At 39.4% G+C, this 12,500-nt stretch overlaps 1 protein-coding gene across 8 annotated transcripts in view; it reads left to right on the forward strand.

The window, feature by feature from the left end:
- LOC128700550 (transformer-2 protein homolog alpha) overlaps positions 1-12,500 on the forward strand; it is a 153,504-nt gene that overhangs the window by 53,650 nt on the left and 87,354 nt on the right. For 6 of the 8 annotated variants that reach the window (XR_008408778.2, XM_053793823.2, XM_070098973.1 and 3 more), the window contains exons 3-4: positions 4,650-4,739; positions 6,312-6,495. Coding sequence is in view for 6 of the 8 variants with exons in the window: in XM_053793823.2 (XP_053649798.1) it covers positions 4,650-4,739; positions 6,312-6,495 (274 nt within the window). In the remaining 2 variants the exon portion in view is untranslated. The remainder of the gene's footprint in view (positions 1-4,649; positions 4,740-6,311; positions 6,496-12,500) is intronic. The other 2 variants (XR_008408779.2, XM_053793822.2) reach the window with 1 other exon arrangement.

The following is a 12,500-nucleotide window of genomic DNA, read 5'->3' on the forward strand; positions in this document are numbered from 1 at the left end:
CCCTGTCGCGTTCAGTACATGACTCGTCTCTTTGTCCTCTGTACTCACATTCGGTTAACATCTAGTGTTTTTGCAGCTTTCATTTGTACTGAGTTATCGCAGTGTTGTGAAAATAACCCTTAATTTTGCTTAATGGCCCCAAAGTACAAAAGTGGTGATGCAGTTCTTCAAAACCTAAGAGAAGCCATGAAATGCTTTTCATCCGTGAAAAATGTCTTCCAGTATATAGAGTTTGCTACTATAAGCTGTTTCGGCAACTGCAGTGAATTTCTAGTATTTTTTGTAATATTCTATTTGCAATTTACAGCTGCTACGTGACCGGCATAGTTCACAAAGTGCGTTGGATATTGTTTTTATCTCTATTTAACCCTTTCAGGGTCGACAGGCCCTGTCAGAGACTTGTTCTCAGGGTCGGCCAAATTTCAAAAAAAAAAAAAAAAAAAAAAAAAAAATAATTTTTTTTTCTAAACATTATAGGCTAAACAAAAATTTTTTACCATCAATACTTGCCGAGATATGGAGGCATGAAGTTGACAGAAAATGCGCATCATGTGGTAACATCGCCGGCTGCCATCACCCAGTATTCTTTTATTTAGTATTTTATGTACTATTTTCTATTTTTTAATTTTTCTTTTTCCAAGTAACTTTTATGGCCTGTGAGACCAATATGATCAGTATTTTGTAAGTTATTTCTTTTTCAATACTACACAATAATGGCATAAACACTGTTGTCATTGTTTTGTTTACAGAAAATATTTACACAAACAAACAATATGAAATGTTGTTTATTACTATTTTTCTATATTTTATATACACGTGTACAGTCACAGGGAATGTTTCTAGAAGTTCTGCAACCTGTGGAAGTTTTTGAAACATGGTGTTCTGCACAGTGGTGTTTTACACTCCTCACACAAAACGAGTGTCTCTGCGTTGTTGCTGTTTTTTTTGTATGTGCACAGACGTAACACCTCCTCTGAGCCTTTTTCTTGAAAGCAGTAGCAGGCAGTTTTACCAGGAAGTGATCACCATGCTTCAAACGAGAAGGAAGTTGTTGAAAATTTGGTGGGCAGTCTATTGCAGGTGCTGTTCCTTGGTACTTGAATACTATTTGTATGATGACAGACAAACAGAACTTGCCGTATGGTGGTTTGTTTCTGGTCCTCATCATATATTATAAGCATTCAGCATGGAAATGTCCAGAAGATGGAAAAAGAGTTTTGTGTACCACTTATAGCTCTTGCAAACCCAATCTGCATGTCACATTTGTCCACTGAACGCATATTGAGGGTGTAGTCCATCACAGCTGCAGGTTTTAGAATGGGTTCATTGCTTTCTCTATGCTGCCTGCCAGTGTCTGCCATTTCATTAGGGTGAACTGATGACAACAGTGTGACATCTCGTTTGTCATGCCACCGAAATGCCATGATGTCATTGACAGCAAACGCCTGCACTTCACCTCTACGAGTGCCAGCATCAAACCTGGGCATATGTTTCCGATTTGCACGCACTGTGCCATACATCTGTCATGTTCACTTGGAAAAAATCACTGAGTGTGGGGCTTGTGTACCAGTTATCTGTATATAATATATGCCCCTTACCAAGATATGGTTCCATCATTGTTCTGACCACATCACCAGAGATGCCCAATAACTTCCTGGTATTTTGCAATGTATAACTTCCAGTGTACACAATAATATCCAATACCAGACCACTGTAACAATCACAAAGCACAAACAACTTCATACCAAAGCGTTTCCTCTTGTGTGGTATGTACTGCTTGAGAGTGAGTCTTCCTTTGAACAGAATCAAAGACTCGTCATTTACAAGCTTCCTGAAGGGATAAAAATGCGTACTGAATTTCTCTTTCAGATACACAAACACATGCCTAATCTTATATAACCTGCCATTTCTGTCAGGCCTGGTTTTGTCTGAGAAGTGAAGCATATGTAACAGTAGCACAAATCGATTCACTGGCATTATATCACTGAAACCTGGGGTTGCAATCAGGCGGTCTGTTGACCAGTATGATTTCACACTGTGCTTATTCACATGTGGCATAAGCATTATTGTGGCAAAGAAAAGATACATCTCAGCCACAGTTGTCTCCTTCCACTGGTGTAGACGTGATTTTGGTGAAAGTATTGTTTGCCATGGTGTACTCATAGTATGTGTTGCTTTCCATGACAATACTTTCCATCAGGGGTTCGTCAAAGATTAACCGGAAACATTCCAGTTCAGTGGCATTGTTTCCCAGTGTACAACATGGCCATATTCCACTTTGGCTGTCATCAAACTGGTGGGGATTTGGAACAAAATTGACAGCTTCCTGCCAATCCCAGGTGCAGTCTGCTGGTGAATACTGGACAATGACAGGTGGTTGTGGAGGTTGTGGTTGTGGAGGCTGGTGTGGTGGGTGGGTGGGGGATGGTGACCTTTGTTGTAGATCAGCTGAGGCAGCGGCGTGGGTGGCAGCATGGGCCACTGCTGGTGCCTCACCGCCGGCACCACCACTACCACCACCATGCACATTTTCCATCCCAATTGCAACAGTATCATCGTCATTTTCACTGTCAGTTGTTGTACAGCCACGGGATGTACTCCGAGATGTACTCCTTTCCCTTGGAATAGCATATGGCACACTACCAGAGCTCATATATCGTCGTATATACTGACGCTTCACTGGGGAATATTGCACTTCACTATCACTACTGGAACTAGTTTGAAGAGCTTGTAGTTCATAATCACTATCATCACAAATGCTCACATCTGAGTCTGGGATTTGGGAAAATAGGAGTTTCCTCTTTGATTCTGGTACAACTGAGGGTGAACAAGACGGCCCAGCAGCAGAGGTGGAAGGCTGAGGGTCGTCTGGGTTTTCCTCACTATTACCAATATTATGGTCATTAGCTTCGGTCAAAACCTCGCCAAAACCTTGAAACTCGTCTTCACTGGCACTTCCATCTGTATTAGAACTGTCACTGGGGAACAAAAGTGTCCCAATTTGCCTAGGAGTGAGGAGCTTCTTACCGCGAGGCATGGTGGACAAGGTGTACTAAAATGGCGTTCCCACAATGCGCCACTGGGTCCCAGATTTTTTTTCTGCTGCGCACACCCACCACACACACCCATTCTCTCACATCTAGGCCTACCAGCCTTTTCCCGCGAGATTTGAAGGGGGCTAGAATTTATGCGTAGTAGTACGTCAAAAACCCTGGCGCGTAAGCCGTACTAGTACGGCTGAAACCCTGAAAGGGCTAAGGGATTATGGTATATTAAGCTTTTTGTAAATTCCAACTGCCTGGAAGACATCTACAGCATAAAACACACACACCAGACCGAGTGTAGATGGTAGTTGGTATGATGTACCCATCTTGCACGAGACAAATGATCATTCCTTTTATGCGCACAACATGTAAAAGACTTTCTTTTTGCACTTCAGGTAGTACTTTAAACCCCCCCCCCCCCCACACACACACACAACAGATCTGCAAGATATGCACAAAGACAGCTTGGCAGTCTTTCAGCATGCTCAAATTTCAACAATTACAAATGTAAACAGGCAAGAAGCACACTAATTAAAAACTAAAATAAAAATACTGCACAAGCAACTATCCAGAATTTCTTCTTGCAGTGACAGTTGAAACTGGTAATTATCGTTGCATTCTAAGGTGTTTATATGCTTAATTTGTGGTCAGAAATGTTATACCAACAGCAGCAGCCATAAATTATAACACTGGATATTCTGAGTGCTCTTGGCATTTTTATTTTTATTATCTCTGCAGTAAACAAATGTATTTAGTAAATATATTTTAAAATAGTGGGTAAAATCCATATGGTAATTATACTTTTAATTCCCCTGTTTTTTTTTTCAGTGTTTATTGTAATAACTAAATTGTGTACAGTACTCTATTAGGGATTTAGTAATTTTTTTTTTTTTAATGGACGCTCTGACAGTCCTCCCTAGTAGTCAGTTATATTGAGGGTTTACTATATATGTTCGGTAATGGGTGGGGGGGATAATTAGCCCTGAATTGGAATGGAAACATACAATATTGTATATCTTAAGAACTATATAGAAGCATACAGGGCAGTATAGAAGCTGTAGATGGGTGTGCTAAAATGTGAATAGAAGTGTATGATTTATAAGCTATTACATTCAGTACATGCTGTAGAGCAACATAGGGTGTGCATGTTATGAAATGAATTCAGAGCATAGAAATGAGAATGATAACATGGGATTACAAAATGTATTCAGAAGGCAGAGGGGTGGTTGTTGGTTTAAGCATTTAGGGAGGAAGAAGCAGAATAGGATGACAGGGTTTATAAATCCTCGGTGGAAAGATGGTTAGGAGTTTTCAGGAAGGTTGGAGGGAGGGTGTGGAGGTGACTGTGAGAGGGGATTCAACATAAAGCAGGTATGTGAGTGCATTAGATCTTTGTGAGGTGGAGACTAGTGATTTTAGGGATTTAATGTGCTGTTGGAGTGTGATTAAGGTAACTTGTGAAGGGATTCACGAGAAATTGTTAGTCCAGTCCTAGTATTTACAACCTGTGTAGTAACACAATAGAAAATAATTGCTTTTTCTCAAGATCTGTTAAAATGTCTTAAATGTGACTGTATGGGTAAATGTCATTGCTTCAAATTTCAGGTCGCGTTCACGCACCCCTCGACGACACCGTTCTCGCAGTGGATCTCCTCGCAATGGACATGAGGGAAGTCGCCGTTCACGGCGTACTCGGTATGGCAAAGTTTTATATGCATACATGGAAAGTTTTAAAAAAATTTAATGAAATAATTTTCATATTAGCAACGTCTGTTCATTGAAATACTTGTGTAATGATAGGAATTGATTTATTTCCACTTCGAAGATTTTTTCCTCAGGAAAGTCAGTTTCTTGCAGTGTGAGCTATACAGTGGAACCTCGAGTTTCGGCCGTTTTGAATTTTAGTCTTCGGCTAAATTTTGTCTTGAGTTTTAAACAGTGCCTTGAGTTTCAGCTGCCATACCAGACCTGTCCACCTGCCTGTGCCCACACAAAGCATTCCACGCATACGTTGAGTCAGTCTGGCATTGTTTCTCCTCGAGTGAACATTATCCTGCACTTTCGTCCAAACATTTCACAATAATCCACTGATTTTTGTGCTTGTTGATCGAGCGCGACTGCTACATAATTAACCATGGGCCGAAAGAAACTTCGTAGTGCCAACCCTTTGGTAAAGAAAGTGAGAGGGGGAAGAGAGAGGGACAAATGTGCCTTCTTCAGTGATTGTGATTCTACGATATGTACGATACCAAAGCAGCAGGAGTCGATGAAGGCTATAGCGCCAGCCAGTGATAGAGCGTAGCACTAACAGTGTAGCAAGTAAGTTAAGCAATAGAAAAAGGACACGAAACTAACTCCTGCAATGTTATTGAAGGTATGTAGGGCCACTGACAACGCCACCACCGCTATACGGCTTATGCTGCCGGTGGCCCCTGATAACCCAACACCGCCACCACTCATGACATACCTAATGACATATTTTATTCATTCTAGAGTATATATCATCTTTCTATGTTATTAATATTGTTTATGTCATATTAGATCAATTGTGATAAATAAATAAGCCAGTGTGTTGATATTAGTATTATATTGAAGGAGTGTCTTGTCCTGTCTCCAAACACACACACACACACACACCTCCTCCCTGTCTTCCATAAGCCAACAAATCTTCAATAAAGGTATGTAATGTTTATATTTATTTATGTAAAACTATATTCCTTAAAAAAAAAAAATGAATTTGTGATTATTTTTGGGTGTCTGGAATGGATTAATTGGATTTACATTATTTCTCATTGGAAATATGGCTTTGACTTTTGAAAAATTTGAGTTTTGGCTAAGGTTCTGGAACAGATTACGGCCAAAACTTGAGGTTCCACTTTATTGTATATAAGTTGACTCTAGCTCAATTGGTACAGTGTATGAATTATTGAGGACTTCTACTGTTTACTCCAGATCCAATGGTGGTTGAATACCTTGACTTTTTGTACTTTTATTTAGTCCTTCATTAAAAATCAGCTTCATTACTAACTTCTTAAATATTTGTAAGCATTCACATTATCAATGAACTTTGCTTTAATATAATTTATTACATTGCATGTCATCGATGATTGTTAGTAATTTCTCACTTAGCAAGTTTTGTAGACTCGAGGCATTTGAGTTGCCACTGTCACCTGTGCTGCAGTTTATCAGTTTGATGTAACATCTCTGCTGGACACATTGTGGACAGTTGATCCATCTCGTAACCGTTAAGTTTCCTCAACTTGCCAGGTCTCCATGGTCAAGATCTCCCATGTCTAATCGTCGCCGTCACATTGGCACCAGAGATAACCCTGAGCCATCCAAGTGTCTCGGAGTGTTTGGTTTAAGTGTGTATACATCGGAGAGACAACTACACAGCATTTTTGACAAATTTGGACCACTGGAGAAAGTCCAAGTTGTACTTGATTCGAAGGTAAGTTGGAATTTAAGTTTTTTTCAATTGGAGGAGTTGGTGCTAGTTGACACAAACATTATTACAGCACAGATTGTATAAATTATTTAAAGCAATAGACAAAGTGATGTGCTTTAAAACATTTATGTTTCTTGGAATTAATAAATTTACTTACAAGTCTGGCAAATGTAAATCTCAATGAACTTGGCCTTAAATCCTTTCACTGTTCAGATCCCTGAAATTAACCCTTTGACTGTCGCGACCCAAAATCCTGAAGTGTCTTTCTGTGTTGCAAAATATTAAAAAAAAGTTTTTTTTTTCTTATGAAATGATAGAATCTTTTCCCAATAATAATGACACCAAAAGTAGGAAATTTGAAGGAAAACTCACAGAATTATGCTTTTGCGGAGTTAGCAATCTCGGCGATACATACGCATTGTTGATTTTGCCCACTTTGAGCCCTATTTTCGACCAATTCCATTGTTCCAGTCGACCAAACTCATAGCTAGTTCTAAAGAACTCCATTTGTTCTATCGAGTACAGGAAACCGTCCATTTACCGATTTCGACTACCCAGTAGTGGTCAGAAATTGGCAGTTTAGCCAATATCACGCAGATTAACCCTTTCAGGGTCTAGACGGGTCTCTCCTAAATGTGTTCTCGGCCGAAAATTTTTTGGGAAAAAAATTTTTGTGAAAAAGATAGAGAATTTTTTCCCGATCATAATGACACCAAAAGTATGAAATTTGATGGAAAACTTACGGAATTATGCTCTCACGAAGTTAGCGGTCTCAACAATGTTTATGCATCGGCGATTTCGCCCACTTTGAACCTATGTTCAGCCAATTAAAGCGTACTAGTCGACAAAAAGCATGACTATTTCGCTAGAGCTCTATTTTTCTATCGAATGAGTAAAAGAAACCACCCATTTACCGATTTCAACTATCCAATAAAGTGGTCGGAAATTAGCAATTTGCCAGTTTCACACACATTTCAAAAGATGCCGGTTTCCAATTAGGGTCCAGAATAAACAAGACAGACATTCCTGACACTAAAATAACATTTCCTCTGTTCATTAGTCACATCCCCAGGCCCCTCTCACATTTCTTTTGCTTTCCACCTTGAATTTTTATTCTCACAAAAAATAGAAGATTTACCGTTACGCAGACTACTGCATTAGTGTAGAAATGGTATAAATATCAGTGCACTTGTGAAAGAATATTAAACTCGCCAGTTGACTTGTATTGGACGCGTGAGACTCGCCAGTTGACTTATATTGGACACGTGACGTGTTTTTACTTTTGAACTTTGGCAAAAATCGAACATTTCTGCTACTCTGAGCTCAATTTCAAGGTACTTTTCGTTGTGAAACCAATCAAAATCATCTCAATTTCTGTAATATGTCTTCCGTTCTATAAAATGAGACCAGGAAAACTAGAATAATCATAAATACCATACGAAAATGCAGTGCAAAGTTGCTGCTTTAATCCAAAAACACGATCAAAGTTTTTTTTTCTCATTACGCACCGTGTGCCGTAAGATTTTTTTTATATACTGCGCACACTGACCACATAGACCCATTCTTTCATAGGCAGGCCTACCAGCTGTCTCTTGCTAGACTTGAAGGCGCTAGAATTTAGGCGTACTAGTACGTCAATAACCCTGGTGGGTAAGCTATACTAGTATGTCGGAAACCCTGAAAGGCTTAAAAAAGATGCCGATTTCAAAATTGGGTTCAGAGTAAACAATGCAGACATTTCTGGCACTAAAATAACATTTTCTCTGTTCATTAGTCATGTCTCCAGGCCCCTCTTGCTTTCAAATTTTTACTCGCAAAAAAATAGAAGATTTACTGTTATGCGCACTATTGCATTATTGTAATAATTGTACAAATAATGTCAACCCATTCGTGACTGCGTATTGGAATGGCTAGTTTGACATGTATTGGACAGTGACATCATATGTTTACTCTTGAACTCGGCAAAAATCGAACATTTCCGCTACTTTGAGCTCAATTTCAAGGTCCTTTTCATCGTGAAACCAATCAAAATCATTTCTGTTTCTGTAAAATGTCTTCCATTCTATCACATGAGACCAAGAAAGCGAGAATACAACCATAAATACTATACGAAAATGCACCTCAAAATCGGCGTTTTAATCCAAAAAGTCAGTTTTTTTTCTTTATAATGCACTGTGTGCTGCAGGACTTTTTTTTATACTGTGCACACTCGCCACACACCCATTCTCTCACACGTGGGCCTACCAGCTTTCTCCCGCTTGATTTGAAGCCGCTAAAATTTTGGAGTATTAATGTCTAAAACACTGGCTCGTAAGACGTAAATATGCGACTGAAACAGCAAAAGGGTTAATATTACTTTGTCCACTTCTTAAATAAAAAATAAAAATGGTAGAGAATTTTTTTGTTGAAGGTAATTACACTAAAAGTATGAAATTTAATGGGAAAACTTAGGGATTTACACAGGCACAAAGTTAGTGGTCTGGGTGCAATTAATTCATTGGTGATTTTGCCCACTTGAGTCATGATTTAACCCCTTAACTGTCCAAACGTAGATATATGTTGTTACCGCTAGCGCTCCAAACGTAGATCAACGTTTTATTTTTCCTGCCTCCAAATTTGGCACAATTTGCCTGAGATGCCTGGTCAGCATAGAATGGGTCTTGCCACTCGGTGTGCACAGTATTAAAAAACTCTGGGACCCCGGAGCACCTTGTGGGAGCATCAGTTCAATTGAGCGCCAGCTAGAGCAGACAGCACGGCAAGTACCAGGAATTTGCTGATTTCATGCCATATTAACACTCCCCTTTTAAGAGGAAAGTAATGATGACCCCAAGTTTAGTGGCTTTGAGGTGTATGTGGCCACAAGTGGTTGAGGAAATATAAAAAACCTTGATAATAACCCATACCTTTGATATACCTCTGAAGTTTTGAGAGATTCACTATCAGAGCTTGGCCATGGGCAAGGCTCGTCTAGTGCTTGTCTAGTTAACTAGGCTGTAACTGCTGGAGGCCTGCTGCCCCATATCATCACAGCCTTGTTGATCTGGCACCTGGTGAAGATACTTGCCCAGTTTCCTCTTGAAGGCCTCTACTATTGTTCCAGCTGTGTCTGATTTCTTCTGGTAAGATGTTGAATAGTCTGGGACCCTGGATGTTGATAGTGTTCCCTTATTGTCCCCACCGCACCCCTACTCCTCACTGGGTTTATTTTACGCTTCCTCCCATATCTCTCATTCCAGTATGTTGTTTTGGCAGTTTACAGATTTGGAACCAGGCCCTCAAGTACTTTCCAGGTCTATGTTATCATATATGTCTCCTCCACTTCAGTGAGTACACGTTCAAGACTTGAAGACATTCCCAGTAATTTAGAGCTTTACTGGCTCAGTGAGAGCCATAAACGATCTCTGTATTTATTCCAGCTCTGATATTTCTCCTGCTTTGAACATGGCTGTCAGCACTGAGCAGTATTCTAAATGAGGGAGCACAAGTGATTTGAAGAGTGCCACCATCGGCATTATTTCCCTTGTTTTGAAAGTTCTCAGTACCCATCCCATCATCTTCCCGGATGTCGTGATCTTTGTCTTATGGTCTTTAACTCTTTGAGGGTCGAGACTCCAGATCCTTAACTCACTTGCAGGGTGAAAAACTAAAAAAAATTATTTTATGAAATGATAAGAGAATCTTTCCTGATGGTAATGACACCAAAAGTACGAAATTTGATTGAAAACTTACAAAATTACGCTCGTGCGAAGCTAGCAGTATTGGAGATATTTACACATCGACGATTTCACCCACTTTGAGCCCTATTTTCGACCAATTCTATTGTTCAAGTCGACAAAAATCATAGCAATTTCTCTAGTACTCCACATATTCTATTGAGTACAAGAAACCGCCCATTTACCGATTTCAACTACCCAAAAAAGCGGCCAGAAATTGGCAGTTTGGCCATTTCAACCAAATTTTAAAAGATGCCAGTTTCAAAATAGGGTCCAGAATAAACAAGACACACATTCCTGCACTAAAATAACATTTTTCTTTGTTCATTAGTCACATCTTCAGGCCCCCTCTTATATTACTCTTGCTTTCTATTTTGAGTTTTTATTCTCACAAAAAAATAGAAGATTTACTGTTATGCAGACTACTGTCTTATTGTAAAAATGGTATAAATAATATCAGCGCACTTGTGAAAGAATATTACTCGCCAGTTGATGTGTATTGGATGCGTGGAGTGATTGGTATACTCTTGAACATCTGCAAATATCGAACATTTCTGCTACTTTGAGCTCAATTTCAAGATATTTTTTATCTTGAAACCAGTCAAAATCATCTCTTATTTCTGAAATGTATCTTCCATTCTATCAAATGAGACAACAAAAACGAGAATACAACCGAAAATACCATACGAAAATACACTGCAAAGTCTGTTTTAAACCAAAAACACGGTCTGAGTTTTTATATTTATCATGCACTGTGTGCTTCAGTATTTTTTTTTTTTTTGTGTATACTGACCATGCAGACCCATTCTTTCATATGTAGGCCCACCAGCTTTCTTCCACCAGATTTGAAGGCCCCCAGAATTTTGGCGTATAACTACGGGGCTGACACTGGTTGTTAAATCGTAGGTGTACTGGACCGACCCTGAGAGGGTTAAAAGAAAGGTCAGCTGACATAATTATTCCCAGGTGTTTTACATGTTCCTTTTGTTCTGTTTGGTGACCCTCTTGAGTTTTGTATATACTGTTCCTTTTGAGTTTTCCATTGTTACCATATCTAAGCAGGTGGAACTTATCACCACTGAACGTCATGTTCTCCACTGCCCACTGGAAAACCCTGCTTATGTCTTCCTGTAATTTTTCAGTGTCCTCTACTGTAATGACTTTCATGCTTATTTTAGTGTCATCTGCAAATGATACAAAAGTGTGATGGGCATTTTTATTTATGTCTATGAGGATGAGAAACAGCAGAGGTGCCAGGACAGTGCTTTGCACTGAGCTTTTTACCTCTCTAATGCTGGATCTTGCTCTGTTTTCTACTATTTTTTGTATTTGTGTTAAGAACTTGAAAATCCATCTGCCTACCTTCCTTGCAATGCCCATGGACTTCATTTTGTGTGCTATCACTCCATGATTGCATTTGTTAGACACCTTTGCAAAATCTGTGTAAATCATAATGGTTCAGCAGCTGTGACAGGCATGATCGTTCTGCTCTAAAACCATGCCGGTTTGGGTTATACAGGTCCATGAAATATGTAATCTGCTCTTCTACCTCCCTTATGCAAAGAAGCTTTAAGGCCTCCGGTATTTCACCTAGATTTAAACTCTCTCCAAAGATTACTGAGGGCTTGTGCTACTAGAGGTACTTTTTGCTATTTTATAAATAGAGCACTACATAAATCAGGTCTAGGTGCTGAGTGAGTGGGCATGTTGTCCATTTCTTTTTCAAAATCTATGGGATTTGTACTAATGTCAGTTAGCTGGTCTGTGCGGCCTTCTGCTGGAGTGAAAAATATTCGGTATTTCTTACCTGGCTGTCATTTAGTGGGTTACGGAACGCCGACTCGTACTGTTCTTTTAGGATTTCACTCACTTTCTGTTCGTCAGCATACAAATCAACTCTAAGTAGTGGTCCAATTCTACATATAGTTCTTAAATAACAAAAAGGCACAATACCGTGACTGGAACAATACACAAATAACCCGCACATGAAAGAGAGAAGCTTACGACGACGTTTCGGTCCGACGTGGACCATTGACTTTGTCAATGGTCCAAGTCGGACCGAAACATCGTCGTAAGCTTCTCTCTTTTATGTGCGGGTTATTTGTGTATAGTTCTTAGCTTGGATTTTGTATAGGTATAGAAATATTTTGGGTTTCTTGCAATATCCTGTTTGGCCCTTTGTTGCCTTTGTACTTATATTAGGTATGACATCCTAAGTTTTTGCTCTAATTGTCATATCTCGGCTAAGACTATATTTTCTCTCTTGGAGCATATTTGTGTTTTTAAGCAATT

Source organism: Cherax quadricarinatus, chromosome 65 (assembly GCF_038502225.1).
Source record: "Cherax quadricarinatus isolate ZL_2023a chromosome 65, ASM3850222v1, whole genome shotgun sequence".
NCBI lineage: Eukaryota > Metazoa > Arthropoda > Malacostraca > Decapoda > Parastacidae > Cherax > Cherax quadricarinatus.